Raw genomic sequence first — 25266 nt, 5'->3', positions numbered from 1 at the left:
CCAAAATGCACCAGAAGAATTAAGCAATTTAGTCAACGTTCTTGGAAAATACAACAAAAAATACCACTTTTATTATGAATTTCGGTCTTGTGCCATTTTATACGGATAGTTTGCGATGTGGCGTTGCTCATTTTACAAAAATTGCAAAATTGCCAGTGTAAGTAGAAAATACCAATTAAAAGCTAAAGACGCATTAAGAAATAATTTCCATTTCAAATAAACGTTGTTGAATTAGTAATACGTGTGTTGTTAGTTTAATTTTCATTTAAATCTCACCAAAATTCAATTTTTACTATTTCACCTGCGTGCAATTTTTGACTCATATGCACTACCCAACAAATATGTTATTTCCCTACCTCCCCCTCCCGCAATTGTAAAGCAAAAAAGTAAAAAAATGTTTAAAAAGAGACTCTCAAAATGCAAATGTTTGTTTTGATACCCGCTATCAATCCGCCCTTTTCGCCCATTTTTTCTTCTCTCCCTGATTTTACAGGCCGAGTTTCGTTTGTGTACATGAAGGCAACAGCTCCGCCTCCGTGTTATTTTGCATATATATTTCAGGCAACACCTACGGTTTGTTTGTCCGACACGGTCTCCTTAAAAGGGAGTACTGTAACTGAGCTTTTTTAAAAATGACACTGGTTCTATTTTTCCAATGCAACCTTCCTTTTAAACGTTAGTATAATACTTAAAAACAAAAAAGGAAAGTTTGTTTTTTTTTCTAGTTTCTTAATTAATAAAGTTCGCATGTACTGAAAAAATGACTCTTTTCCTGATGATAATGCAATTTATTTTATACAAATCATAAGTTTCATTAATCAACAGACATCTTAGCATTATGTTTCAGAACATTTTATGTAGATTTGAATTTTAAGGGAAGTTTTAATTTTAAATTCCGTTTTAAAGAAGACCGTTTGCCGTGAGTTTTTTTTTCAGTGTTGTTTTTATTTTAAATGTTTAACTTCAATTTTTTGGCAGTTTTAAAATGAACTTGTATACAAACAATTTCATTAATAATTGTTATTTTGGCTGTACAAGTAAATCACGAACCATAATCAAAGGCTGACTTGTAAGATGTCGGCCGATTTATCTAAGAACGAGATCGCGGGGTGCAGATTTGAAACAATCTGAACCTGTAGACAATATAATCAGCTAAATTTTATTTATTGAACTTTTTCCCAACGCTAATAGTTTCTGAGATAGACACAATCAAATAAATTTCAGAATTATAGATTAAGACCCTTTTGAACATTGAATTTTTAACAAGTCGTAAACATTTCACCTAAATTTTAGAACACGCAGTTTCGATGCTCTGAACTTATTTTTGTCAATTTGTATTCCCATTATCCTCCCCTTATCGCATACTAAAAATTTTTCCATTTTTCGATTTTAGTTTTGACGTGCTTATCTTTTGTCATCCCTTCACAACCAAAACAATTCAGAATAATATAAGGTGTTTACGATCCTTTAATACTCATGAATATGGAAACGTTGTGAAACAGTAGCATTGTGTATAAACACGCCATGACGGCAGCTAGCATCTAGTAATCGGTCACCGAATCGCCGTCGCCACCGCCGTCCGCTTTTGAATAGCGGTCAGTGCGCGTTCGTCAATAGCTCGATGAACCGTTACACTCTCCCAGTTTTTAGTTTCTGTTTCATTTTCTGTTTCATGCCTGGTTTTTTCCTTCTATAATTTGACTATACAGACAATTAGGAGTAAACCCTCCTAGGCATCCTCTTTCCACGCATGCCAAGTCCCGTCAAAATAAATAGTGCGCGCGCCAATTTGTAACACGGTTTTTTGTTCTGTCAAGAGTTAGGGCTCTCGAAACAGCTAATAGATCTCGCGCATTGTCATTGTGTCCTACAAACGATCCATCTCTAATCTGTGTCATATTCACTCATATTCTTGTCACATATGTATAACGTCATTTACTATGAGGTAACTTTTCTACACTTTTTCATCGAAAAATAGTTCGCTGTGTTTTTTTTTTAATTTTCGATTATGAAAATGCAATTAATTGAAAACTATTTAAGTTTCCATGTTTGTAGGAAATGTCGGAGAGCGAATACCGAAGCTCAATTTCGGTTCGACCAACGTTTAACAGAACAATGCAATCCACCGCCACCTATGGAAGTACTATTTGTGAGTTTTCAGATGAATATTTTGAATATGAGCAGTACTTTGTCTTTAAAATTGTATTATATGATGTATTATATGATTTATATTAAAATTAAACCCTCCAAATGTTTTAATTTATGTTTTACAATATTCAATTGGCAATATGCCAAACGTTCAAACAACAACCCTGACCTTTTGAGAAGTTTTGAACATTTTTGCTGATCTGAACTTTCAAAATGTACAAATAAAATCAATTAAAATTCAATTAAAAGAAAAAACTTGTGGAATGTTTTATTGTCTCACTACCAAAATTATGATTGGTGAAAAATGATTAAGTGAACTTTTTTGACTGTAAAGTTAAAAATAAAAATTTAAAAAGTGTTAAAAAATTATTAACATTAATGAATTGATTCCTCTGGAAAACCTACAAATTTTTTTTGTTTTATGGTCATGTTTGTCAAGTGTTATTTTTCAGTTCTGATACACGTTTAAAAACTACTTCAAACTACAAAAACTGACTTCCAAAAATTCAAATTTCAGCTTCTGGAACTAGCCGCACACTCAAGATCACAGAGATCGGTGGATCTAATCTAACATCAGGCATGTCTCCATTCGGAGGCCATGCCGCCTCTGCCATTCGTGAATCTCGTACTCGCGAGAAAAAAGAAATGAGTGAACTCAATGACCGCCTGGCGAGCTACATTGAGAAAGTTCGATTCTTGGAGGCTCAAAATCGCAAGATGGAGAAGGACTTGAATTTGCTCCGTGGAAAATGGGGACACGATTCTACAAGTGTTAAAGTTATGTATGAGACTGAGCTCAGAGTAAGTGAATGAATATTATATACAGCAAAATCTGAGAAACTTTAAATTCTGTTCAGAGTGCGAAAGACCTGATCGCCGATTCTGACAAAGAAAGAGCTCAGCTAGAAGATCAAATTAAGAAACTTGTTGAAGAGCTGAACAACTATAGAAACAAACTTCATGAGGCTGAAAGAGGTGCTGACGTTACACGTAAAGAGCTTGACAATGTGCTCGGAAGACTTGGAGCATTGGAAGCCGAGATTGAGCTATTGAAAAGAAGAATTTCTCTGATGGAAGAAAGCATCGGTCATTTGAAGCGCGAAAATCATCGTATGATCGACTCACTTCATCATGCCAGAAATGTAAGTTTCAGTAGAAAACTTAATTTATATGTACAGCTTTCAGGCTGTGGAACAAGAAACTCTGAACCGCATCGATTATCAAAATCAAGTGCAGACACTACTGGAGGAGTGTGATTTCATTCGCAGAATTCATGATTCGGTATGAAAAACAATTAGTACAGCTTTCAACGAGTGTCTTTTTCAGGAAATCCACGATCTTCTCGCTATGGCATCTCGTGATACTACGGTGGAAAACCGCGAATATTTCAAGAATGAGTTATCCTCTGCTATTCGTGAGATCAGAAGCGAATATGATCATGTGAGAAAAGTCATTAAAAGAGGTAAAAAATAGAGACTTGAATTACAGGTGAGCAACACTACCCGTACTGACATCGAGTCTTGGTACAAGCTGAAGGTTCAAGAAATTCACACTCAAAATTCTCGCAACTGCTTGGAGCAGAATTATGCTCGCGAGGAAGTTAAGAGACTCCGCACAACACTTGGTGATATGCGTGGAAAGATGGCGGATCTAGAAGGAAGAGTTCGTTTTGATGACTATATACATCTGATATTATTTGTCAACATTTCAGAATCTTCTCCTCGAAAAACAAATCGAAGACCTCAACTACCAGATGGAAGAGGATATGAGATCATATGAACAATCACTGAACGATAAGGACACATCGATCAACAAACTTCGTGACGAGAGCAAGATCCTGATGGTTGAGCTTCAAATGCTCATTGATACAAAACAGACTCTCGATGCTGAAATTGTGATCTACCGTAAGATGCTTGATGGAGAAGAGAATCGCGCAGGTCTACGTCAGCTCGTCGAGCAGGTTGTTAAGACAACATCTATTCATCAAACCAAGGAAATTGGTAGGTTCGCGTATACTCAATGTTTACTTCACGTTACGATGACCACAAATTACGGTTAAAATTTAAAGTATACGTCCACTGATAACTTGTTTCAAGTTTTCAAGTCATGCGGTCACCAAACTGTGTAACGTAACTTTATTATTGTTTTCCGCCCAGAGAGACCGCTGGGTGTGTCCCCTTGTTGATATACCTTGGTCAATTTAGTACTCCTATTTAATCGCTTTACTTTTGATTTGGAACAGCATTGTTTCATCTTTAACCCAAAAAAGTAACATGCCAGAAATTCATTGTTCTCAATACGAGACTATCACTTTTGACGACGTTCCCCATACCCATTACCTTGTCGGTGATAAAATTCGCAGAAAGCCGCACGGTAAGATTAATAGGAGTAATAGGTGTCACGAGGCATTGTTAGTTGCAAATTTATATCAGTTTTTGTGTTTTGTTGCAGAGAGTCTTCGAGTTCTCAAAGGTGAAACGACTAGTCATTCGTCGTATTCCAGATCAGCAAAAGGAAATATTGCAATTCAGGTGAGTGGAAATTACATCCCAAAAATTGATGTATATTCTGAAAAAAACAATTATAGCAAAATTTTGAAAGCAATCATGGACATTTTTTGAGCGAGTTTTTGCCTGCAATTTCCACTGAACACTTCAGAAAATGACTATTCTTCAAAATGGCCGTGCACAAAATTTAGAAATATGTGCCTGGTGTGACGATTTTGCATGATCCGACATTAACCGGGTTCGCTGCTCACTCAGAACCTAGTCCTGTGCAAAACCAAATATATGTCGGATCATGCTGAACAAAAACTTTCCTTAAAGTGGCCGTGCCCAAATTTCTGAAAACAGTGTTTTCGATTTTTCATTTTTGCAAGAAAAAAATCCACCATTTTCAGGAAGCCGAGCCATCTGGAAAGTACATTGTACTGGAGAACATCTCAAGACGTGATGAGAACATCGGAGACTGGAAACTCCGTCGGAAGATTGCCGGAAAACGCGAAATCGTGTTCACCTTCCCGCGCGAGTTCACCCTTCGTGCTCAAAAGAGCGTGAAAATTTTCGCACGTGGGCAGGGAGTTCATTCCCCACCCGATAGTCTTGTGTACGACCTCGAAGACTCGTTCGGCACCGGAAACGACGTCGTTACTACTCTCTACAACAAAGAAGGAGAGGTAAGCGTCAATAAATTATGCGCGCTGGAACTGACTGGAAACGTTATTTATCTTGTTTCAGGACCGTGCTTCCCACAGCCAACGTGCTTCACACACCTAATTGCATCAACCAATTAAATCCTATTGAACCCGGAATTACTCTCGCTTGCCTCAACTCTCTACTTTTAATGTTTGATCGAATCTTGACCCAAGATACATTTGTTCTCACCGTTAGCCATTCCTATAAATGTTCGGATTTTCAGAATAAACCAATACTGTTTTGAACCGCCAAAGTGAAACATTGATTTTCGTTTCATATCATACGAAAAGCCTTTCATTTTTTGGCTAACTCTCTAACATTTCCATTGCTTTACCATGTGCTTTTTCCATCAATTAACATTTGTAAACTATAAACTGCTTATTTTATTTCTGATCAGTTTGCTTGGTTATTTTTTTGGGAACTTTTTGTTGGACAACTGGGGGAATAGAAATGGGTAAATGCACAGGGAAAGTAAGGAGAAATGACATATAGAAACAAATACAGAAAAAAGTGATTCGTGGGAAAATGTAAACTTTCCAGAGTCTGATGATTGAATAATGCGGTAAGGAATGAAGCCAATTCTTGAGTGGGGGTTTGTGAGAGGGAAAAACTTGAAATAACTGAAGTGGGATAAAGCCGATAGCTTGACACGTGGATCGACAAAAATACACAGATAACATGAACGCTAAAATTTTGAAAGTAAGGAGCTCAGGCAATGACAGTTAGTGGGGTGGAGGTCCCTGAACATCCCAAGTCGAAAGATGTCTCCAAGACTTCTGAATTCTCATCTCCATTCTCATCTTGCTTCTTGAACTCGGCCAACTTCTTCATCAAGTCTTTTTCGGTTTCTTCGACGCGCAAGATGTCACTGAAATTTAAAAAAACAATTAAACAAACAGTTCTTCTAAAGTGCATTTCGTTTGTCAATTTTGTGGTCCAAGTTGCAGAATTTTGAATACATTTGGTCGACGTGACGTCCTTGATAAGGCAATCAGCCGAACACTCTCAATGTCAATAGATAAAGGACGACGTGGTCACAATCACGTGGATCGATATGATCATCATAATTTCCGGGGTCTCTTTTGTCTGGCATAGTTCAAAGTTCAAAGATCTTACCTTCTAGTCTTGTTGATTGCTTCTTTTGTAGCTGCTAGCGAAGCCTTCAGCTTGTGCGATTTCTTGAGCTCAAGTTGGTATTGTTGCGGCCAGTTTGCAGCGATCATCGGCTTCAGAATTGCTCGCAAATTTTTCTGTTGCTTAAGCAGTTGACGAAGCTCTTCCTCCTGCACAAGATACTCGGCGACTTCTTGTTGATTCATCGTTTCCGACAACTTTTTCACGTCGGCTCTGAAATTTCTTCAATTGGGAGTAAGGCACAACCAATCAGATCACCAAAGACTCACCTTTTGAAACAATCAAAATCGTCTTTCTGTGGGATAGTGGCGGCGCCCATCGTGATATTCTTTTTCTCCATGACTGACATGTAGTCTGAAATGAGATTATATACTAGAAGACATGGTCGGATGACGATGAACTATCCGGTCAGGTCGCGTGGGCGGTCTTTCATACTATTTTCAACCAAAAACCGGAGGAGGATGTGAGATAGTGTGACACAAAATTTGCAACACTGCTAGATTTCTAAAAATATAGTTGCCGAATTCAAATTGACGTAATATGTATTTTTTTCTTTTTCAAAAATCACATTTTTGATTGTATTTTTTTAAAAACTGAAAAATAAAATAAAATTGAAAGTGACGAAAAATGGTTCACCGCGGGGAGTGGCCAAACTAAAATCATCTATAAATAAAAGTAAAACTGATTTAAACTTTAAATGGCTTAGATAACGTTAAGGGGACAATTTTCAAAAAAGATAGAGAGTAAGAAAGAGAGAGAGAGAACGATTGAACAAATGACAGACAAGTTTTTTTTCATTCTGCAATCAACTGAAGCGGTCAACACCGGGAGGTTATCGAGAACCATGTACCGAACGTGAAAAAATCAAATAGAAGCAGTCTTTTGTTGACAATGATTTGTACTTTTCCGGGGGGCCGTCTTTGTGTTTCCGTTAGTACTTTACTTTTCAAAAAGTTGGGTGCCAGTTTTCAAAAAATGAAATGATAATGAACAAAGATATATGATAAAAAATTGGAATTTAAAACTTTTGATTTTTTTAATAAAAAACTCAGATGACATTTTGACTATAAAAGAATAGCTCTAGTCAGAAAATTTCATAACAATAAGGTGATGAACCAGAAAAATTGAGAAGTTGGGAAAAATTGTTCAAAAATTTGTATTTTATAAGATCAAATTGGGTCCTATCTGGTTTCATACGAGAAATGTATGTATGACTAATTGATAAGAATCCAAAATGTTCGATTTTGTCGAAGAAATCTAAAATACAGCTTCCGCTATTTAAGATAGTTTGAGCTCATTTAAATTTTTAATTTTCTCAAAAATGTTAAATGTTAGGAAATGCATACAGTGTGACTCATAGCCAGAGACGAGGGGATATCGAAACTGTTCAAATTTTCGAAAATTCCGATTGCCAGAAAATTTGAAACACATCAATACTTAAACAAATTTCACTTTTTGATACTTGGTTATTCACTAAAAAACGAAAAAAAAATTAAATTTTTGAGTTCGTTTTGAGTTCAATTATTTTTGGTAATTCTACAAAAAATTCCTATTGCGCCATGTTTTTTGAACGTTGGTTGTTGGAAATTAATATTAAAATAGAGAAAATCAGTTAATATATCTGAAAATATGCATCAACTATAGCTGACAATTTTGAAAAAAGGGCTCAAAATCAGCCTGAAAATTGACAATCGGTAATTATCCATTTTTAAAATTTGATTTTTCGGCACTTGACATCTTTCCAGCCTGTTTTGAGCATGTTGTTCAAACATGTCAGCTGTAATTGATGTTTTTAATCAAAAAATCAAGTGAGTTGCTGTATTTGAATTTAATTTTTTCAAATACGTTGGAACAGCATGGTGCAATATGTCACTTTGAAGAAATGCTGAAAAAAATTCTACCCAGCTTTAATTTTGAGCTCAACGAGTGAAAAAATCAATTTGAAACATGAATATCTAGTGTGACAAAACGTTTCAATGGTAAAATAACACAATTCTAAGTGATATGTGCGGTCACTTCCTTCTGCTGGCCGACATTTGGATCACTTCCTTTGAGAAAAAAAGTCAGAAAAAAAGTGTTGGCCGGTATACAATTGCGACGATTCGGTTCATTTTATACAACTGATCACGAGAAGAAAATAATCCGATTTTTTGAAAAATTTAGTCAAAATTCCAACAGTACTAATTATTATAATAACGATAATTATCCAATTTTGTTTTAGTTCTTGCTCAAATTGCCTGTCAACCTTTTGGTAAGCACGTTGTTCAAAAATGTAGAAATTTTAGATAATTTCAAGTATTGCTGCTGCTTCAAACCCCTAGAGTGTTCAACTACAAGATATATCGACGTCATTAAACAATAAAAATTGTCACTAAAGAAAAAAGATTATTGGTTCGATTAACATAATTATCATATGTGAAAACTTCGACTTTTTTTGACTGTAAATAAAAAAATTTCAAAAATGTTTTTTTTTGATAACTTTAACTAAATATGATAATTTGATATTGTATCTATATACTTCGCTTTAATATAATATATACTTCGCTTTAATATAAAAATTCTCGACAAATTTATTTTTAAAAAAATTGATATGGAATAAACCTTACCTGGTGGCGGAGGCCGACGGGTGTTGCGTCCGAGAGTGCCAGTGACACCACCTGCCGAGGCGTAAGTTGGCAACGAACTAGTGCTTCTTTGTCCATTTTCAAGCTGCTGCTGGCCCGCCGCACTTCTTCCTTAATTGGCTTTTGTTGTGTAAAATATGTTGCAGTGGGAGGGAAGGTGAAGGGTTGAGAAGATGGGGCAAAAGCCGAAGAGAGGCAGAGATGGCAAATCAAAAAAAAATGGCCACAACAAATAATAGAGTAAAGGTCGTACCGATACGACACCGATACAAGCCAATTTATTTGATAAGTTGGTTATGGTCTCTTTTTTTGGTTTTGGCCTTCATTGTGAATCTGACCGAATGAATTTCAATTTACACAATACATTGGAAAAAAAACAAAGATTAAGTTTGTATGAAAAAAAATTCTAAAGACATACCTGGTAACGAAGTGACCATACTACTCGTCGATGTCTGTTTCGGATGAAAGTAGGGTTTGGCAGGCTCAAGCGGCACCGACTCATCCACTAGATCTAAATTCTCATCTGGTATGAAGCACATAAAATCAATTTTAAAACGGACTCACCACAAATTTCGTCGTTTTGATCGACACGAAGCATTTGAAATGTGACGTTTGCGGCGTGTTCCCTCCATTTGCGCAGCGTTTCCAGAGGTCGATCAGTCGGTGCCAATCGGCGTTCCTGAAGTGAGTTAATTTGAGGTAAGATTCAACGGTTGGAGGAGGAGAAAGAGGATGGAGGTTATTCGATTAGACACAACTTGTTCTTGGGAAATTGAGTTAATTATAAAAATGGTTCGGTATAGTTAACAACTTCTTATGGAACCACTTTATTACGGAGCTTCAGCTAAGTCCGTATTTTTTTCATGAAAATCTAATAGAAAGTTTTGTAACTACAATTTTGTTGTGATAGTGTTATGGGACCTCTGAATTGTCATTTATTCAAAAAGTATTATAGAGAATTGCAGTTATATGGCTATTTTCATTTTTTTTTTCCGAATAAAAAAACGAATTTAAAATTTTTTTGATAAATTTGTAAAAAAAAACTTGCTAAATTGTGGAAAGTTTCTAAATCATTGAAGGTTATTGAATAGAATTTTGAAACATCAGTTTAACGTTCAAAAATATAACGTTATATTACGGTTCAATAATCATTAGGAGCTTATTACCAACATTTTGTACATCTTTTTCATTTGCATAGAATTTCACTAACTCGATTTTTTCTATTTCACTTTCCTTGATTCTAATTAATTTTCATTATTCACAAAGCTTCTTTGTCTAGAATTGTCATATAACCACTAAATCCTCATGAAACAACCGCAATTACTATATACGTCTTTGTAATATTCATAAACATTTCCGATTCCACTTGAACCGTAAAATTGGCATGCAATGATTTTCTAACAATTTCTGACCTTCCAGCTTTCTCTAAGACCGGTTTTTAAACTATTGTTCCGAATTAAAGAAAAAAGATCTGCCACGGAAAAGAAAAGACTCACCACGTTTCGATATTTTTCCACCATTACAAATCGACCCCTTTGACTCGTCGCATGTGCCAGCGCATAGATTATCTGAGAGCATGTCGTAGTGTCCGTCACACCAGACACACTCCGCTCTAATCCATCAATATTGATTTTGAGCTCCATTTCTGCAAGAAAGGGAATTTTGACTATTCATATGTATTTTCACACATGCGTTTAAAAAGGGAAAGGGGAGAGACGAAAAAAGAGAAAGATGAGAATAAGTCAAAATAGATCGGGCTAGAGAAGGTGCGATTGTGGGAGAAGATTAAAGATGATGAAGCATTTTAATCGTTTTGAAAGACAAAGAAAACAGGCAAAAAGACCTCCACGCGAATTTCAAAAATCTTTTTTTTTTCCTAACTTGGTTTTTGCATCATTTGAATGTTTATCGTAGTGGTTCCCGATTTGAAGATAATATGCAGAATGATTGTTGTGAACTTGGGCACATATGTAGAATTGAATCAAATTATTTAAAAATTAAATGCACATCGCGAAAAACAAAAAAAGCTCTATGAATTTCTCAAATTTTATCGCGTTCCGACTTTTCAAAATGTGGTAAATATGTGCAACTTTAGTGTCACATGCATATTTTTCCTACCGTGAAAAAAAAACGGTTTGCCATTTTTAAAAGTGTAAAAAATTCTCGATTCTTTTTATTGTTGTTGAAAATTTTGTTCAAAAAATTCTTGGTATCGCTGAAATCATTTTTTTAGCCTATGTTCTAAAACGTATCTTTTTTTCAAAAAAAGACATATTGGTTGCCAAATTAATCAACAACTTAAAATGGAAAAAAACTTACCATTAAAAAAACAAATATAAATTCCCAGAATTTACGGAAGAAATGACAAAAACCGTATGACCCTGTAGACAGGAAAATTAAATTTCCTGTCTACATGGAGAAATTGTCAAAGGTTAACATTTTTTCTATATTTAGTGATTTATGCTTTAAACTTTAGACAACTAAACATGCTTGACAATTTTGCGCAAGATCTTATTATAAAATTCTTCTTTTTTTCGGAATACTTTATTAAAATAAAAATGATAACATTTTCGATACTTCATGTTCAAATTTAATATAACAAAACAAAACTTTAGCATATTTGAGAACAATTTTTAAACAGACAAAAGTTTCAGTGTGTCATAAAATTTGTGAACTAAAATTTCGAAACTCCACAAACTTCACACTACCTGAATTGAATCAACCTCTGACCAATGTTTACATGATTCAAATGACCTTCATTTCACAGCTGGACATTCTCGATATATATTCTAATTCAAAGGTGGTGTGGATTCATCATCGAAATGAGGACAGGGAGACCACTGATAATAAAACTTTTGAAAACAGGGCAAAAAATCAATCGCTTCATTGTCAGAGGCACATGCAAAAAAAGAGAGGAGGTGATAACGTGAAATGACATGCATCTCATTTTCTCACCGTTTTGAAGTCATACATAAATGCATATACATACATTGATAGAAAAGGTATGCAATCGGAAGTTGCTATTATCTATATACACATGTGTCTGAACTATCTGAACACAAAAATGATACATTTGCATGAATGATATTCAGGATGTGTCTGTATTTGTGTGTGGGTGACGCAACCTAAGGTCCTCTTTTCAACTAGATCACACGTCTATCTGTTCTCAAGTCCGATAAAGTAAACGAACGTTCTCGGGAACACAACACAAAAAAACCACCGAACAAAGAACGTCTCAAATTGTAATGTAATAGGCGCAAATTCAATAGCTCTTGGCCTCTGTCTCAATCCCTCGGTGTTTTGTTTGTCCTCATGCCATGATCGGAGCGCGCTCAAAAAATGACACAATCGCAGCGAACACATCGCTCATTGAAATTCGATGAAATGAAAAGAAGAAGATGAAAAACGAGGACCCGAACGACCTGCGAACGTCTTGCGATCAAAAAAAGGTTGGGAGAGGAAAAAGGTCGTTGATGATAATTGCGTCAGGTATCCTAACTACTACTACTGGACACACGCGAAGGACATTTTTTCCTCCTCATTTTACATATGAAATCCGAACCTTGTCATCAAGGACAACATGAAGGGATGAGAACAAAAGAGATGAGCCTAGTCAATATCATTTGAGAAAACAGGATGGTGTGAAATACTACATACTTATGTGTATTTTGTGAAAAAGCTGGAAAGATGATTCGAATGGTAAATATTTGGGTGAGGGGAGAGGGGGAATTGGAGGTGAAATGATACAGGAAAGATATATTATACTAGTCATAAACTGTACGGTCTATTGGTAAATATTTATTTGTTTTGAATATTAACATTTAAAAAAATTCGGGTTAAAACTCACATAATTTCTAAGCTGTATATACACCGAAAAATTTGAGCTTGCGGGATTTCCTACTAGCAACTATAACGTTCATTTGGTAGTATTTTCAAAATTGTTTGCTATTCCAAAGAGTTCAACCTCGAAGCCCAATTTTTTCACACGTCCGCCAGAAAATTTCGATTTGGCTTTCAAATGTGGAGTTCGTCAATACAATGACAGAATACAGTAAAAGTTTGAAACTTTAAAAAAGGAATTTTTTGAAAATAATATGACTTGGTTCCTTAGACTAGTCCGCATCATTTTTGTAAAAAAAAATTTGAATATTTTTTGATAACTAATAATTGTTTTGTGAACAAATTGTATTTTGCAAAAACTTTATTCTAAAATAATTATTGTTCAATAAACGTAGCCCAGGTTTTGAGTTGCATTTTCAGATTAAAACCATAGGTTAATGTTTTTTTTAAATAAATATGAAGAAGTGTAAATGAATTTCTATGAATTTTTTACATAAGAATACATTTTTCTAATGTATTTTTACGCTACTTCCAGAACAAAAATTATAAACATTTGGTAAGGAAAACACCAAATACATGTTTGGTTTTTCAAATAAGCGTATGAATGAACATAAAAGATCTAAAAGTAATAATTTTCTTGCATAGAAAATACTAAATTAATTTAAATTCAAAAGTTATTACAAAAACTGAACGTGGAACCTGACTAACTGAAAGGTGAACATATATCTTTGAAAACTAGGTTTATTTTAAAGAAAAGTTAAAAAAAAATTACTACTAAACAATATGGTGAAACCATAACAAAAAAAAAGATATATAAAATTTTAGAAACAAGGTGCAAAGACTGATAGGGCAAAAACTGTATACCAAACAATCTTACTGTGAAATGTAAAACACCCAACTAAACAACTCTTACTTACAATTGAAGGAGCCCAAGTAATTGTCAAGATTTGGGGGTCGAGATTGAATGAGGGGTGTGCACGAACACAATAAACAAATTTAGGAGAGCAGCGGCAAAGATGATCAGCAAGTACGGGCTAGCCCCAATCCCTATAGAAATGTTTCTAGTTGAACAAATAGGCAAGTATGAAAGACTCCGCCGCCAACTCTTCGCACCGACCCGAGTACCATGAAGCATCTGCTATACAATTGCATTTGATGCTACTTTATAAAAGTGCCACTACCAAACAATTGAGCAAAACCAAAGTACACTAGTCTGCAAGACAAGTGAACGAAATGATGGGGAATAAAACAGCTAGCAAATGAAAAGATATGCTTGCGGGACTCAAAAGATGCACTCATTGGGGGATGCTCTTCACGGCCCTGACCACTCCAATCAGTTTAAAACACACTTCATTGCTTTTCAAGAAAAAAAAACAAGAGAAATCAATACAAAAAAATGGGAGAAAAAAATGGTGAGATTGTGGCGGGAACGCGCGCTCTTTCTCTCTCGCCGCATATGGTGGCCCGTCACGAGAGATACACACCCAAATAAACGCAGACGTAGAAAGAAAGAGAGAAAGGAAGAGAGAAGTGGTGTAGTGAGTGGCTAATGGTGTGAAGGTTACGCAAGATCCTTTTTGGTAATCCCCTATTTTGAGCACAATACATCATATTTAATCAAAGGGCTTAGACGATTATTTCAGAAAAAAAATTTCAAGTTAGTATTTCAAGTTTTTCAGTTAATAAGAGTGTATGAAAATTTGGAATTTTGAATTTTGATACTGCCCAACCTAAATTCAAAATGGCTCACAGAAGTCGAATTTCATAGACAAACTTCTCCCAAAAAATATTTTTTTTTTGCTAAAAATGGATTCTCTATCAGCCTAAAATACCATAATCGGGCAAGCCCCAAGATAATTTTACAAAATAAAGGAGTCACTTAAAACATATGTTTTCCGGCAGCTGCAATACAGACGATTTTATATAGTTGTGGATATGTAAATTTTTCCGACAGTTTTCTGAGAATTCTCATTACAAACTCCAGACAGTGGCAGCTATTTTAAGTCTGAAAATTCGAATTTCTTCACTAATGGAATGCTATACTTTTTGAACAGTAGTATGTTATTTTGAATGATAATTTTGGGATTCAGACTGAGACTGTCCAATTTTCAGTTAAATTTTTTCAATAGGTCAAGATGTGAACTTTAATACCGCTCAAACGGCACATTTCCAAATTTTGAATTTTGAGATTACAAGTTTATTATTTTTTCAAAAGAAATCATACTAGTTTGAATAGTTCATATCGTAATTTGACGACAATTTTCTCGCATTTCAATGGTAACTCTTTTCTCATTGAGCCGATGTTCTATTTATCAAAAACCGCTTTGCTGGCTCTATAAACTTAAATATTTATGTCTGAAATCTTATTTTATTCACATCAGACATTCACATTAATTATTTATACGAACTCAAAACAATATTAAGTGTACTAAAAACAATTTATTTGAGATATTAGGCATATCAATCACGATATTATTTATCAAACTTCAATGATTAATGGAAACATATTTTCTTGGTATCTTTTATCTTTCCAGCTGAAAAGTTTGTATAACGGACAAGCTTCAGCAAATACATTTGAATTTTGATCACGTCCCGCAGATGCAAATGCATTTCTTTACTACATCAAAAAAAAATACACTGAACTTTTTCCTACGTGCCCCATTTCACTTTACTGAAATTGAACTCTGATTTTTTACAAAATGAATAAATCCAATTGGGAGCATCTAGCACATCTAGCATCTGAACATTTGATTGCATGGGAGTACGCGTCCTCAAACATCAATCCTATTATCTATCCAACGGGAAAAGATCCCTGGTTACAAAAAACGCTTCTAGTCTCGCTTCACCCCCATTGGATTCTATCTTCAGTTGGCTTTTTTTTCATTTTTGAAAAAAAAGTTCCACATTCTAGCTAGCGAGTCTACGAATCCTAATCCGTAGCAGATTCGTTGACAGCGGTAACCTAATTTGTCAGTCGCATCCTGCCGTCGTATAGCTTTAGGTTTTTTTTCTCATCGAACCTTTTCTTTTTTTGGTGTTTTTTTTCGTTCTTCGTGAACATTGTATTTTGTTGTAAAGCATTGGCATCAAAACGCTTTTTTTGTGCCCATAATGTGAGCCTTGTCTAGAACAGAACATATCAAGACAAGAGGAAACCACTTTTGAACGTTTTATTCTTGTTTTTGCATTGCTTGTCATGTTTTTTCTCTCTCTCTACTATGCTCAAGATTTTTTTTCTTCAAACCATATTTTGTTTCACGCTTTCTGCATTTTCCTTCCTCATATCCTTTTCTTGTCCCATTACTCCACTCCACTCTCACCGCTTAAAGTTTATGACTTGGCAAATGGAAATAGGAAAAAAAGAAGGAAACGCGGCATAGTTTGAAATAAGATAGCCCAGCGTGTCAATGTGCTCCGAAACAAACTTGCTAAAAACTTTTTACTGGATCATGTTCAAAATACACCCAAAAATGTGTATTTGCAATAAAGCTTGCGGGGATAGAGTTGCAGCAACCAACTTTGAACTCCAGCTCCGACGACCTTTGACTTTTTTATTGAATAAAAGAACTTGCCGCTTGTTCTTTTGTTGCTCTGTGGTTGAAAAAAATTCTGGCAATGACAAAAAAAAACATCTCAAGTTTCTTTTTTTTTTGTCTTCACCAATTTTTGATTTACTAGAGCAAACAAGAAAAAAACAGCATGTCAACAATTCTTGTACATTTACATAAATTGTTCAGCAAAAAAAGGAAAGAAAAAACATGTTGATAAAGACATATGAGAAAGCCCTACATGATAATATTTCACGCCTCCAATTTTTGAAAATTGTGTTTTTGATTTCTTCATTTGATCTTGTGTAACCACTCGGCATTTGGCTTTATCTTCAAAACTTGGGCAAAACGTGATAAGACTTGGGCAAAACTATATTTAAGCGGAGCCCAAGATTTGCACAATTTTAGTCCAACTCTTACCAAACTCCTGGATAAATCTTGGGTTAAGCTTGTGTAGAGCCTGAACCAAGTCTTGGCAAAGTGTTGCTCAACTTTTGCTCGAGTCTTACCCAACTCTTGCAGAAGTTTTGCCCAAGTTTTTTCCAATATCTGATCAAAGTTAATATTTTTGGGCTAAACTTGGACAAGAAGCTGCCGAGCAAGCATATACTTTTACGACGATATTTTCATAAATAGAAAAACACAAATTATTTCTTTCAGATAAAGCCGTATCGTTGTGTTCTTGAAATCATGTTCTTTTTTCAAATTTCTCAATGTGCCAACTAAATATTCTTTCAGATATTCAATGGCTGCTGACATCCCATCTATGCTGGTTACCAACGAGGACGACGAGTCGGTAGATGTGGAAATGGATAAGGTAGCTTACACTTTTGAGATATTTGAGAACCTTCTGAAATTCGATCAGCCACATGCGTGACTTGGTAAACTGAAAAAGGAAAACAAAAGCGGAAAACAGAGAACACAATACATATCGAAATTGTCATATTTCAAGAAATGAACCGCCAAAAAAATATTTATATTCATATTCCAGAAATAAATTACGGCTAGACAATTCTCAAGGCGTCAGGGCGTAGGTGTTGTTCTGTTGACCGAAAAGATCGCTTCCCAATGGGGAATTCTCTCCAGTTCACTGCCTCTGTTTTCGTTTCTTTAACCAATTCACCAGTTTCTCGACGTGTTCTTGAAGATCTATGATTTCTTAAAGCAGGCGTGTATAATCTGGGAAAATCTTAGAAAGGTCGTGGAAAAGATGGCGTCACTTTGTAGCTAATTTACTGGCAAAATCTATCATCCGAGTTTACACGTTCTAGTTGGTTTCCTTGTTTTTCCTTCACATTCCCCATATTTCATCTGACATCATTTATGTTTTGCTTCAGAAGTTTTGAATATTCCATACTACCAGTCAATTCAAACTTGTGTTCTGAGCCGAGTCTCCAAAAGTTGACCCCAGTTTCTCATTTCCTGCTCCAAGAAAAAAGCATTCTGTCACGTCTTCTTCTTTTTCTTCTACTTCCACTTTTCATCCGCCGAAAGAAAACGAGCATTTAAACCAGCCGGGTGCTCTTTAGCCTTAAAAAATTGCTGTGCGCAAGCTCTTCTTGGTCCGTATGAAGCAATAAAATGTAAATGAATTGAATAGAAAAAAACGAAGAAAAGACTCGGGAGAAGCAGAGTAAGAGAAGAGGGGGGGGGGGGGGGGGGGTCGCGTCAGCATGTAGACCCAGACCGCTCTCACTACGTCATAGCTCAAAGTGAGAATCGTGGGGGTGAATGTTGAAGAGGGAGAGATTGCAGACATCGCGGCTTTTTTCTATTTCGTTTCTTTTCCCGTATCATCGCACAAGTTGTGATCATCTGTTCGGTGCTCTGATATCCAGATGCTCCCTAGAAAAAAGACCATGAGTCAGTTCACATTTTCTTGTGAAAATAATAATAATTTATAGGCGCTCTGTTTTCTCCTTGAGGATATTTATTCATTTATTCATCCGTTTTCTCTTTTTTTTTGCAGTTTTATCCCAAAGAACGTTCTTTACTCTTTCTCCTTCTCTTTCTTTTGAAAAGGACCAGCTTTTTTCCGAAGAACTCGAAACGCACTCAATTTTCTTAGAATTCAATTGAGCCTTATATCCTCCTTTCCATCTTTTTCTGCTCATTTCTTTTTTCTTTCACTTTTTGGTAAGTACATCAAGCTTCCAAGAAGCTGACTGTAGATGCTTTCCAGATGACCGAGTCTTTGCTCCACGGTTCTCATGTTTTTCTATCTTTTGTCTAACTTTTATTTTCCTCGCTTCATTAATCCTCGAGACTACTTCCTTGTCATTGGGTTTGATGGGAAAACGGAATTTGACTCGAAATTCATATTTCGCGTTTTTTTTTCGCTCGACAGCTTGTAGTTGTCAAATGTTATTCACTAGATGTTATTGTAGTTAGGATTTTGAGTTACAATTCAATTCAAAAAATTTTATGATAACGAAGTTCACTGGGCTCCGTTTCACAGTTAATCTGCAATGTGCAAATTCTCACCCAAGTTTGCCCCAAAAGTACAAACTTTGTTTAGAAGCTGGCAAAAGCTAAAAATTTCTAAACATTTTTTATGATATTTAAAACTTTCTCTATCATAGTTTTAATTTCTTGATATCTCCAAAAAAAAAAACTAGAAGCACTGAAAATGTTGTCTAATCGTCAACGTTAGTTATCAGGAGTGGTTCCTGAGGTTGAGCTGGTTGAGCTAGGACAATTCAGGTGGTCAAAAATTTTTGACCTTACGGTCAATTGAAATATCACGGTTGATAATTAATTTCTGTAATTCGGTTCTTCTAGATATTTAAGTTTTTATTCTTTATCGAATTCGTCACTTTAAAACACTGAAAGGTGAATGTAAAAATATGTTTCAAACACAATATGAAACATGTTCTATTGTTTTTTGGCATTTTTACGCACCTCCTCCTACTCGTTTCCTTTCCTTTTTGCTCTCTTTTCTACTCTCAACAAACATTTCTTCTGTTTTTTTCTGTCTCTGTTGGGTGCTTTGCTTTATTTAAAAACGTTAAGCTGACCTCATCTGTGTTTACTTTTTTTCCCATTTGCACACATTTTGGTTTCTTCTATTTCCATCATCTCGATGGAAAATTGGTAGGCGGAAGTTTGTTTGGATTTCGAGTTCTCTAAAATTCCAAACGTTTTGCATTTTTCATGACTCTGACGATTCTCAAGGGGGAGACGGGAGGGAATATTGCGTATTTCAAAACAATGCTTTTTTCATAAAGCTTTACTGCAAAGTAATTGTGTCTTATTAATTGATGCATCCTCTCTCCTTTATTCATAATTCCATCTTTCTCTCATTAAATTTGATGACGTTGTTTTTGCACCAGACAATACCAAGTGTCCGGCTCAATAAAATAATTCACATTTTTTTTTTGCAGATGGTTATTCATTGCGCCTCTCATCGTTCCTCAACGGCCAGTGCATTTTTGATGCCCGACTTCACCAACAAGCAAATTATATTAGATGAAAAATACGAGTATATGGATTCAGTGGACGCCATGATTGGGATGGGAGCATTTGGAGCAGTGTTCAAGGGGAGCTTGAAGGATTCTAGCAATTCGGTAAAAAACGTTATATCCCGTTTGTTATATGAGGAGTATTATTTCAGATTGCCATAAAAAGGATGCTCAAAGTGCACGTGAAGGAGAGCGAATTGAAAATGATCAAGTAAGTTTTAGTTTTGTATCTCTTAATTTTGTTGGAAACTTTCTACTATAAGATTTTTCAGAGAACTCAACAGTGAATATCTAGTCGGAGTACTAGACATTTGCAATTTCGACGACTTTTTCTGCTGTTTAATAATGGAACTCTGCGATTGTGATCTTGACCATCACATGCGCAATATTTCGGTCAAAGGAAGATTGAATCCGTCGAATTTCAGGTAAGGAATTTGGAATTCTCGCATTTCTTTTCTTTGCATTACAGATTGGGGAACGGGGGGGGGGGGGGGGGGAACACACAAACATGTTTTGATTCAAGTAAATAGTAGAGAATACGGAACAGGAACTAGGGAAGAGGGCTAGGATAAGGAAGTTTCAGCATGTCTTCCTCAAAACTTTTTTACAACTTTCAAACAGAAATCACTTCAGGCTTCTTCTTGACAACATTGCCCGAGGATACAAAGCGCTTTATGAGTTGAAAATTGTACATCGGGACATTAAACCCCAAAACATACTGATCACTTATACAGATGCATCGAAACAAATTGCTTGTGCTCGGATCACAGACTTTGGTGTGTTTTGGAACTCATTACGTAATTTAATTCATTTCTTGTTTCAGGAATTTCGAGAACCCTTGATAACGAGGGAGAAGAGCTGTGCAACGTTGCGGGTACATTTTATTACATGGCTCCAGAAGTTGGAGCGAACCTTTTAAAAACTTGTCAGTATGACTCAAAAGTTGATATGTGGAGCATCGGATGCCTTCTCTACCAATGCGTTACAGGAGAGGTTAGTCCTTCCGAACCCTAAAGTTTTTCCAAGAACAAAAACGCAAATAACTCCCCAGGGGCTTCGCAGTTGAAGTGGAAGAATGACGTAGATAACTTCATATTCACAATTTTTCTTTTGCAGGTCCCATTCGATGAGTGCAGTTTGTGTAAGCTCTTCCTGTATGTGGCAGGGGCTAACTTCGACGCCTACGACCCGCCTGAGCTGCCCGACGAGCTGAGTCAAGAGGTTTCGGGGATTATTCAATCACTGCTGCAGCTCGATACCACTCAAAGATGCACACCTACTCAGTTTTATGACAAAGCAATCAACTGGAGTCAACAAATATGTTAGCCGATCCTTTTTTTTTAAATGTTTAACCATTACAAAGAGTTATCTCATATCTCTACAAGTAGATCTATCATTGAAATATATTTGAAAAGAGAAAACAAATTTCGGGTTTCGAAGTTCACAGAATGTTAATTGATTGTCGAATAAAATGATTTATTAGTTGAAAGTATAACAATTTGAATATGAATCGAATAAAAAAACAGGAGAAAGTTGAGATCATGAACAACGTCGGTGATAAACTGAAGAAAAACCAAACTAATCAAAGGCCGGAGAACCGTCAGTTGAGACCATAGACCAAACTGACTAAATATTATAACACATCTTCAAAAAATTTTCAGACAAAATTATGGTAAATTTTCAAATTTTCCACATCGAGTCATTTCAAATATTTTTTAAAAAAGATTTTAGCATTATAAAAGCAAACTTGAAAAATATTCCCACTGGCAATAAAAAGTTAGGCTCAAAGTTAAAGACTTTCAATTTACATAAATTCGAATAAAGAACTCCCGCCAAAAATGTTAGCATTCAGAACCGTAGAAAAATTAATTCGGCTTACAAATTATCAAAAAGATTATTGAGTGGTCCTCATATTGTCTTTTCCCTCTCGTTCTCTTTTCAGCGAGGCCAAATCTTTTGTGACGAGCTGCAATGGATCAAAAGTGCGATTGTACGTGTGTGAAAACGACGGAATCGGGCTGCCCACTAGTCTCCATAATCCTTCTCGAGAGTTCACTTCTACACACGACAAGTATGGTGTGTTTTGAAGTAGGTAGTAGAAATCGTCAGTTGATCTGATATCACCGCCGACCAGCTGCCGAGTGCATGTTTCGAGTGATGCACCATGAGCCACAATGAGAATGTTTCCTGGAATATACATTTAACGTGACGTTTTATGAGATGTAGAAGCTAGAAAGTTCATAGGGTGATAGACAGGAAAATCACGAGAAATACACATTGATCACTAGTGTCAAAAAGTTGAGAAAAGAAATCACCTTCTGTGCATTCCGACAAAATTTTGTTTATAGAACCAAACGATCTTTGATAGAAATCTGCTAAGGTTTCATTCATTCGAAGCTCCTTATCCGTCCAACATGGTACATAGTTTTCTTGTACAGGGTAGCCTGAACATTTTTAGTATTGGAATTAAACGCCGAGCATACGTACCAAGCTTTTTCAAATCTTTTGGCGGAATCCAGCATGGTCTTGCGTACCTTGCAAATACCATCCACTCATAAAGCCCAGGTTCAACGGAAAACTGAATTCGCTTGTCAAGACCTAGAACATGTTTATTTTAAGTGATGTCAGTTGTCTTGCGGGAAACATCGAAACATGACGTACCCATTCCCTTCAATAGACCAACTGTTGTTTGGATGCACCTCAAAGCCGGGGAACAGAAAACATGGTTGATTTCGATTCCATTGTCACGTAATGCTCGTCCTGAAAAATTAATAGGTCTTGTTGATGAAGAACATAATAGATAATAGTTTAGACAAATTCTGACTGAAAATAAAGTTATTTTTTGAAAAAAAAAACTATTTAAAATACAGTACAGTATTAGAAATGATGTGGAAAAGAAACCAAAGAACAGTATAAGCTCTTGTTTTTACGATTTATAAAATCTTTCATAAATTTGTAATTTTAAATGTTTTTATAATTATTTTTATTTAAACGTTGTGCGAATTGAAATACATTTTCAAAAAAATACCTAAACTTTCTCGAATAACATATGTAAAAATAAATTCAAGTTTTTCAAATTTTAACTGTGTTTTTGAGCATTTAATAATGATTTGTTTTTTAATAGTTCTTATAATTATTCAATATAACCAACTAAAGCTCTTAAACAAATTCCATATTTTTCAACATTTTTCTGTACAAGACAATAGCCAAAATTCAAATGAAATGACGTTTTGTATAAGTTCGAATAAAAATGCACATTTAATGAAACTGCATTGGAATATAAAATTTGCAGAAACATGTTTTTAAAGTTGAATTTCAGAACTATGATAACTGTGAAACAAAAGGTACGCGGTCAAAAATTTTAGCTGCCGAAATTGCCGAAATTTTTCGAAACTTAAAAAATTGAATTTGGCATAATTCGCAATTGTAGTTATTTGTTAATCACTTTTTTCGGAAAACTCTTCGAGATCTTATAAAAACTAAAAATGTAAAAATTGCATACTTTCAGTAATTGTTTTTCAAAAATTGGTCATTTTGGAAATTGCTGGTTTTTTTTTGATTTTTCAGGAAATTTCAAAGATTTCTTAAACAGCCTAAATCAAATTGCTATGGCTCTAAACAATTTTCCAACTGGCAACTGGTTTAATTTCAAACAACTTAATTTGTTATGAAATTCAAAAAATAATCTATCTAAATTATTGAAATAAACTTGAAAATTGTAATTGTTATTTTTGCAAATAAATTGCAAATTTTCAGTTTACCTGTCAATTTTGATTGAAGATAACCAATTTCAGTCAACGGGGTGTCGGCAGCAAAACCTTGCCATCCATCGGCACGTTTTGGAAGAGTTCGGGGAAGATTGATGTCAAGCGGGCGATATCTACAGACTTAAACTTGTTCTAGAATGCTTAAAATAACGTTTACCTTCCTCTGCTGTCAAATGAATTGATCCAAAGTCCTGACTTGCCAAATGCAAAATCACATCTTTCACCATGACGGATAATGAACACTCTCCGCTCGGGCATTTATCTGGAATACAAACGAAATGGAAAAGTATATTTATATAATATTATTCATATGCAAAATGAAATGAAATGAAATTGAAAAGAGAAATACGATAGGAGAAACAACAGAAATAGAGATGCGCAAGCGCCTAGAGAGTGATGATTGCTGAAGAAACGTAGAGAAAGAAAGACGGAGAAAACAGTGGAATCGAACCTGAATTTGGATGCGTGCCAATAACTTTCACAAGCAAATTCTACAACCAGTATAAGACACAATTCAAACAATTGACAGAACCTCAAGGTCGATCAATAAAAATCCGTCGCACGCTCTAATTGTGAACAATAGAATTTAAACCTACATATAATAGCGCAATCAAAAACGAGTGATAAGAGACATATTTTTCCACTTTGCAACTGTCTGTCACAAAATAAAACGTAGTAGTAAAAGTAAAAGCATCAAAATTTTTGAAACGAAAAATTGGTTTGACCTCGCTAAAATGGAAAAATGGTGTGTGTTGAACAGAAACCGAAATCTAACGAGCGCAACATAATTGAGTCAAATTCAAAAGACATTTTTTTGATGGAAGTGCCAATGTGGGAAATATTTTGAATTGACTAGTTTTTAGAAATTATTTTTTGAGTTGTTTATTTCGCAAAATCACAAAATTTCAACATGTTAAACGCAAAGAAAACCGTTTTATAGTACTAAAATGAGCAAATAGTTATCAAAATATTTTTGACAAAGTTTTATTTGCATTCAGAAAGTTTGGATTCTAAAAATTTTTTTAAAAAGCCAAATTTACCAAAACTTTCACGACAAGTTTGAAAAATCTGAATATTTTTGGCAAGTTTAATTATTATTTGATTGGAAATGTTTTTTAAATTAATTAATTAAATAAGGTTTTACGAAACTTTTCTTTCACAAAAATTATATAGGGTGCAACTAATATCTTCAACCTATTTCGTTTGCGAAAAAGTTGCGCAATTTTTATCTATTTATGAATGCTGAGCAAGGCAAACTTTGAAAAAAAATATTTAAGTGGGAAATTATTTTTACTCTGTCGAAAATAACTATTTTAAAAATGTAAACTATTCAAGAAAAGTAAAAGTTATCAGATGGGAACACAATTAACTTTTATTTCCGTATTTTTTCCTTATATATGAATTCTCGTAATAATTAGCGCACTGTCTTGGTAATTCAGCGTTTTGAGCTCTAATAACTTTGTAATTTTTTTTTTAATACTGTGTGCGTTAATTCAAAATTTGTGAAATTTTCCGACTTTTGTTCAGTTAAAAATATTATCAACAAACGC

General features: G+C 35.0%; 4 protein-coding genes and 5 non-coding genes across 11 annotated transcripts; 5 read left to right on the top strand and 4 right to left on the bottom strand.

The window, feature by feature from the left end:
- Positions 1-1496: 1496 nt before the first annotated feature.
- Positions 1497-1657, bottom strand: K05B2.7. Its single transcript, NR_070968.1, has one exon. It is a non-coding gene; the product is annotated as an Unclassified non-coding RNA K05B2.7 (non-coding RNA).
- Positions 1497-1685, top strand: K05B2.8. Its single transcript, NR_070967.1, has one exon. It is a non-coding gene; the product is annotated as an Unclassified non-coding RNA K05B2.8 (non-coding RNA).
- A 370-nt stretch (positions 1686-2055) lies between these two features.
- On the top strand, positions 2056-5727 carry ifa-4 (Intermediate filament protein ifa-4). Its single transcript, NM_076435.10, has 10 exons — positions 2056-2149; positions 2666-2949; positions 3006-3290; positions 3334-3429; positions 3475-3588; positions 3637-3810; positions 3860-4148; positions 4600-4679; positions 5048-5323; positions 5385-5727. The coding sequence occupies exons 1-10, from the start codon at positions 2059-2061 to the stop codon at positions 5421-5423; spliced, it is 1728 nt and encodes a 575-aa protein (NP_508836.5). The 5' UTR covers positions 2056-2058; the 3' UTR covers positions 5424-5727.
- On the bottom strand, positions 5712-11916 carry K05B2.2. Of its 2 annotated transcripts, NM_001038466.7 has the most exons (8): positions 11809-11916; positions 10597-10745; positions 9665-9779; positions 9519-9611; positions 9083-9211; positions 6746-6830; positions 6459-6689; positions 5712-6210 (listed from the first exon to the last, which is right to left on the bottom strand). In NM_001038466.7, the coding sequence occupies exons 2-8, from the start codon at positions 10741-10743 to the stop codon at positions 6051-6053; spliced, it is 960 nt and encodes a 319-aa protein (NP_001033555.1). In that variant the 5' UTR covers positions 10744-10745; positions 11809-11916; the 3' UTR covers positions 5712-6050. The 2 variants fall into 2 exon arrangements, with proteins under 2 accessions (NP_001033555.1, NP_001380011.1); NM_001392769.1 differs by lacking the exons at positions 9083-9211; positions 9519-9611; positions 9665-9779; positions 10597-10745; positions 11809-11916 and having other exon boundaries at positions 5963-6210.
- A 257-nt stretch (positions 11917-12173) lies between these two features.
- On the top strand, positions 12174-12316 carry K05B2.9. Its single transcript, NR_070966.1, has one exon. It is a non-coding gene; the product is annotated as an Unclassified non-coding RNA K05B2.9 (non-coding RNA).
- On the bottom strand, positions 12252-12681 carry K05B2.6. The gene has a single exon (NR_070965.1). It is a non-coding gene; the product is annotated as an Unclassified non-coding RNA K05B2.6 (non-coding RNA).
- Positions 12682-17233: 4552 nt separating this feature from the next.
- On the top strand, positions 17234-21433 carry T07F12.4 (Protein kinase domain-containing protein; the record flags this gene model as incomplete). Of its 2 annotated transcripts, NM_001380955.1 has the most annotated exons (7): positions 17234-17305; positions 19872-20054; positions 20102-20160; positions 20222-20374; positions 20583-20725; positions 20773-20942; positions 21066-21275. In NM_001380955.1, 7 exons carry the CDS (start codon positions 17234-17236, stop codon positions 21273-21275), a joined length of 990 nt encoding a protein of 329 aa, NP_001368727.1. The 2 variants fall into 2 exon arrangements, with proteins under 2 accessions (NP_001368727.1, NP_001380246.1); NM_001392768.1 differs by lacking the exon at positions 17234-17305 and having other exon boundaries at positions 21066-21433.
- Positions 18087-18232, top strand: T07F12.6. Its single transcript, NR_070964.1, has one exon. It is a non-coding gene; the product is annotated as an Unclassified non-coding RNA T07F12.6 (non-coding RNA).
- On the bottom strand, positions 21404-23980 carry T07F12.1 (Steroid-phosphate phosphatase). The gene is made up of 6 exons (NM_076431.4): positions 23874-23980; positions 23711-23829; positions 22611-22709; positions 22437-22547; positions 22265-22393; positions 21404-22136 (listed from the first exon to the last, which is right to left on the bottom strand). The coding sequence occupies exons 1-6, from the start codon at positions 23972-23974 to the stop codon at positions 21844-21846; spliced, it is 852 nt and encodes a 283-aa protein (NP_508832.2). The 5' UTR covers positions 23975-23980; the 3' UTR covers positions 21404-21843.
- Between the last annotated feature and the right edge of the window lie 1286 nt (positions 23981-25266).

This window comes from Caenorhabditis elegans, chromosome X, assembly GCF_000002985.6.
Source record: "Caenorhabditis elegans chromosome X".
Classification (NCBI taxonomy): domain Eukaryota; kingdom Metazoa; phylum Nematoda; class Chromadorea; order Rhabditida; family Rhabditidae; genus Caenorhabditis; species Caenorhabditis elegans.
This window is presented reverse-complemented; position numbering and strand designations above follow the sequence as displayed.